The sequence below is a fragment of the Orycteropus afer genome, unplaced genomic scaffold (assembly GCF_000298275.1).
Source record: "Orycteropus afer afer isolate SDZICR_OR568_19922 unplaced genomic scaffold, OryAfe1.0 scaffold00136, whole genome shotgun sequence".
NCBI classification, from domain to species: domain Eukaryota; kingdom Metazoa; phylum Chordata; class Mammalia; order Tubulidentata; family Orycteropodidae; genus Orycteropus; species Orycteropus afer.
The window spans coordinates 3,752,119-3,755,930 of NW_006921723.1; the positions used below are offsets into that span (position 1 = coordinate 3,752,119).

General features: G+C 44.2%; 1 protein-coding gene across 1 annotated transcript in view; it reads right to left on the bottom strand.

Annotated features, from left to right (window-relative positions):
• Nucleotides 1-3,812, bottom strand: part of PBX4 (PBX homeobox 4) — a 78,420-nt gene that overhangs the window by 73,128 nt on the left and 1,480 nt on the right. The window contains exon 2 of the mRNA XM_007945389.2: nt 3,716-3,792. Coding sequence (XP_007943580.2) covers nt 3,716-3,792 — 77 coding nt within the window. The remainder of the gene's footprint in view (nt 1-3,715; nt 3,793-3,812) is intronic.

Here is a 3,812-nt window from a genome sequence, read left to right on the forward strand (position 1 = left end):
ACTTCTGTAGAGATACTACCTCAGAAACCCAAAGAGGGGTTGCTCTGAGTTGAATCAACTCCACAGCAGTGAGTTTGGTTTTGTTTGGAGCCACAGTACTTTCAATAGCCTCATATGTATGTGATTTCAAAGAGCAGCTCGAGAAAACAAAGTCAGTAATTATAATGAAATGTGCCAAGAGTTGGAGTTAGAAAACCTAAAGAGAAAAACATGTTGGCATTTCTCAAGCTGAAAGAACTGAGGAAAAAAATTAAGCCTCAAATTGCAATATTGAAAGATTCCATGGGCAATATGTTGAACGATGCAGGAAACATCAAAAGACGAAGGATAGAATACACAGGGTCACTATATTAAAAAGAATTGATAGATGATCATCCATTTTAGGAGGTGGCATATGATGAAGAACCAATGGTATTGAAAGAAGTCGTCAAAGCTGCACTAAGGAATTGGTGAAAAACAAGGCTCTGGGAATTGATGAATACCCATTGAGGTATGTGGTAGTTACGTTTGTGTGCCAACTTGGCTGGGCCTGGTTGAGTGGCTGGGTAGCTGGTGGTAGTATTCCCCATGATGAGACTAGTAATCAACTCCATGGTGGAATCTACTATGAGAGCTGAGTAGCTGCCTTTGAGTATGTGGTCTGCTTCCTGTATATAAGGAGAAGCTTTGAGAATGGTCTCTCGAATATAGCACGCTTGGACCCTGCATGTAGCCGTGTCATTGCTCAGCAGCCTGCTATGCTCTGCCAACCTTGGGACTTACAATGGACTTAAGCTAATGGCCTGCCGTGTAGTTTGGTAATATCGGGACTATGCCTTTTTACTTGTCAACCTTGGGGCTTCTCAGCCTCAGCAGCCAGCAGCTGTCTGAGTGAAGAAATACCTCTAGCTCCAGTGGGCCAGGAACAGGAGGCAGAGCTGGACCCCAAGGTTGAGGGGTTTTAACCCAGCTCCTAGAGCCTAGCACTTTGCACTTGGACTTAAAGGCTCCAAATTTTAAGAATAAACTCCTGTTTGTTAAAGCCATCCCATTTGTGGTATATTCCTGTCAGAATACTATTAGGTAACCAGAACAAGATGTTTCAACAAATGGATGCTGTGCTGGAGGCACTCACTCGATTATGCCAAGAGATTTGAAAGATCCATATTTGTACCCATGCCAAAGAAAGGTGATATCATAGAATGTGGAAATTATCGAACAATATCATTGATATCGCACAAAAGTAAAATCTTACTAAAGATAATTCAAAAATGGTTGCAGCAGTATATTGACAGAGAACTTCTGGAAATGCAAGCTGGATTCAGAAAGGGACGTGGAGCGAGGGACATCATAATTGATGTCAGATGGATCTTGGCTCAAAGCAAAGAGTATCAGAAAGACTTTTACTTGTGTTTTATTGACTATGCAAAGACATTTGATTGTGTGGATTATAACAAATTGTGGATAACATTGAGAAGACTTGGAATTCCAGAACACTTAATTGTACTCATGAAGAACCTGTACATAGACCAGGAGGCTGTCATTCAAACAGAACAAGGGGATACTGCATGGTTTAAAATCATGAAGGAGTGGATCAGAGTTGTATCCTTTAAACATACTCATTTAATCTGTATGCTGAGCAAATAATCCAAGAGCTGAACTATATGAAGAAGAATGTGGCATCAGGATTGGAGGAAGGCTTATTAACAACCTGCAATACACAGACAACACAATGCTGCTAGCTGCTGAAAGTGAGGATGACTTAGAGCACTTACTGATAAAGATTAAAGACTACAGTCTACAGTATGGATTATAACTCAACATAAAGAAAATAAAAATCCTTACAGCTGGAGCAATAAATAGGATCATGATAGATGGAGAAAAGATTGAAGCTGTCAAGGACTTCATATTACTTGGTTCTGCAATCAACGTCAATGGAAGCAGCAGTCAAGACATCAAAAGACATATTACATTGGGCAAATCTGCTGCAAACAACCTCTTTCAAGCACTGAAGAGCAAAGATATCGCCTTGAAGACTAAATGTGCCTAACCCAAGCCATGGTACTTTCAATCGCCTCATATGCATGCGAGAGCTGGAGAACGAATAAGGAAGATCAAAGAAGAGTTGATGCTTTTGAGTTGTGGTGTTAGCAAAGAATGCTGAAAGTACGGTGGACTGTTAAAAGAACTAACAAATCTGTCCTGGAAGAAGTGCAGCTGGAATGCTCCCTGGAAGCAAGGAGCTTCATCTCACCTACTTTGGTCGTGTTGTCAGAAGGAACCATTCTCTGGAGAATGGAGAATTTGGTAAATGGAGGGTCAACGAAAGAAGGGAAGGCCTTCAACAAGATGGACTGACACGGTGGCTGCAGCAATGGGCTCAGGTATATAGTAGGGATTGTGAGAGGCTGGCACTGGACCAGGCAGTGTTTCATTCTGTTGTACATAAGGTTGCTAAGAGTCAGAGATGACTCAAAAGCACATAACAACAACAACAATGTATGCATGTGAAAGCTGGACAATGAATAAGGAAGACCGAAGAGCTGATGCTTTTGAGTTGTGGTGTTGGTGAAGAACACTGAAAGTACCATGGACTGCCAGAAGAACTAACAAATCTGTCCTGGAAGAAGAACAGCCAGAAGGCTCCCTGGAAGTGAGAATGGCTACTTTCGTTTCACCTATTTTGGTCATGTTGTCAGAAGGGGCCATTCATTCCCTGCAGAAGGATATTATGCTTGGTAAGGTGGAGGGTCAGCAAAAAAGGGTTAGTCCCTCAACAAGATGGACTGACACAGTGGTTGCAACGTAGGCTCAGGTATAGCAAGGACTCTGTACAACAGAGGGTCACTATGAGTCGGAGCCGACTCAACGGCACCTAACAACAATCCAGTTCCAGCATCTCTCCAAACTCAACTCGGCCTTCCTTCTGTTCTCCCACCGCAGGGCCTTAGGAAGTGTTGTGTCCACTCCAGGCCTGCTTTTCACCTGGCTTCCTAAAGTTCTCGCTGACCACTCCCCAGGGTCACTTTCCCTGTAGCACTTATCACAATTTATAACTACTTTTTCTTACTTACTTTTTCTCCCGCAAAGTACAAACTTGAAAGTAGGGCTATGTTAGCATCCAGCTCAGTGCCCGGAACATAGCAGGCGTTCAATAAATACTTGAATTAATTAACAACAAATAGTCCTTTATTTTCCTAAAAAGTTTCTGAGAATTCCCACATCAAGCTGTCACATATTAACTCTTCAGATGAGACATTCCCAACTCCCTGGCTCTGGCTCCAGGTTCTCACCTCAAAACTTCCCACTCTAATAAATCCCATTAACCATTCAGTTGTTCATCCCTCAAAAATCTCATTTGTTCCCATCTCTCGGATCTCACAACCCCCAACACTCCTCTTACCTACTTATACTCCATAAACCCCTAAACCACTTTTCACCACAAACCTCTCCATCCACAAACACCGCTTAAACCTACACCTCTGGCCCCAGGTGCCACCCTATTCCCATCTCACCCTACCCAAGTTCCTAAAACCCCTTAGTCCATTGCTTGGTCACATAGGCTAACCCTAACTCTTCCCTTTTATCCCAAGAACCCTCAGAATCCCCTTCGGTACTCAGGCCCCATGCCGGCTCCCCGCCCCAGACTTAAGCCAAGCTCTCACCACCCGGCCTTTCCCCTCAGGCCTGGCTCCCGCCCCGGGCACCCGCGACGTCCCCCGAGCCCACGCAGCACCTGGCCTGCGCTTCGTCCAGGCTCTGGTCAGTGATGGCCATAATCTGCTTCAAGACGTTGCCTGTAATGGGGCCAGGCTGCGGTCCGAGCGGCGGAC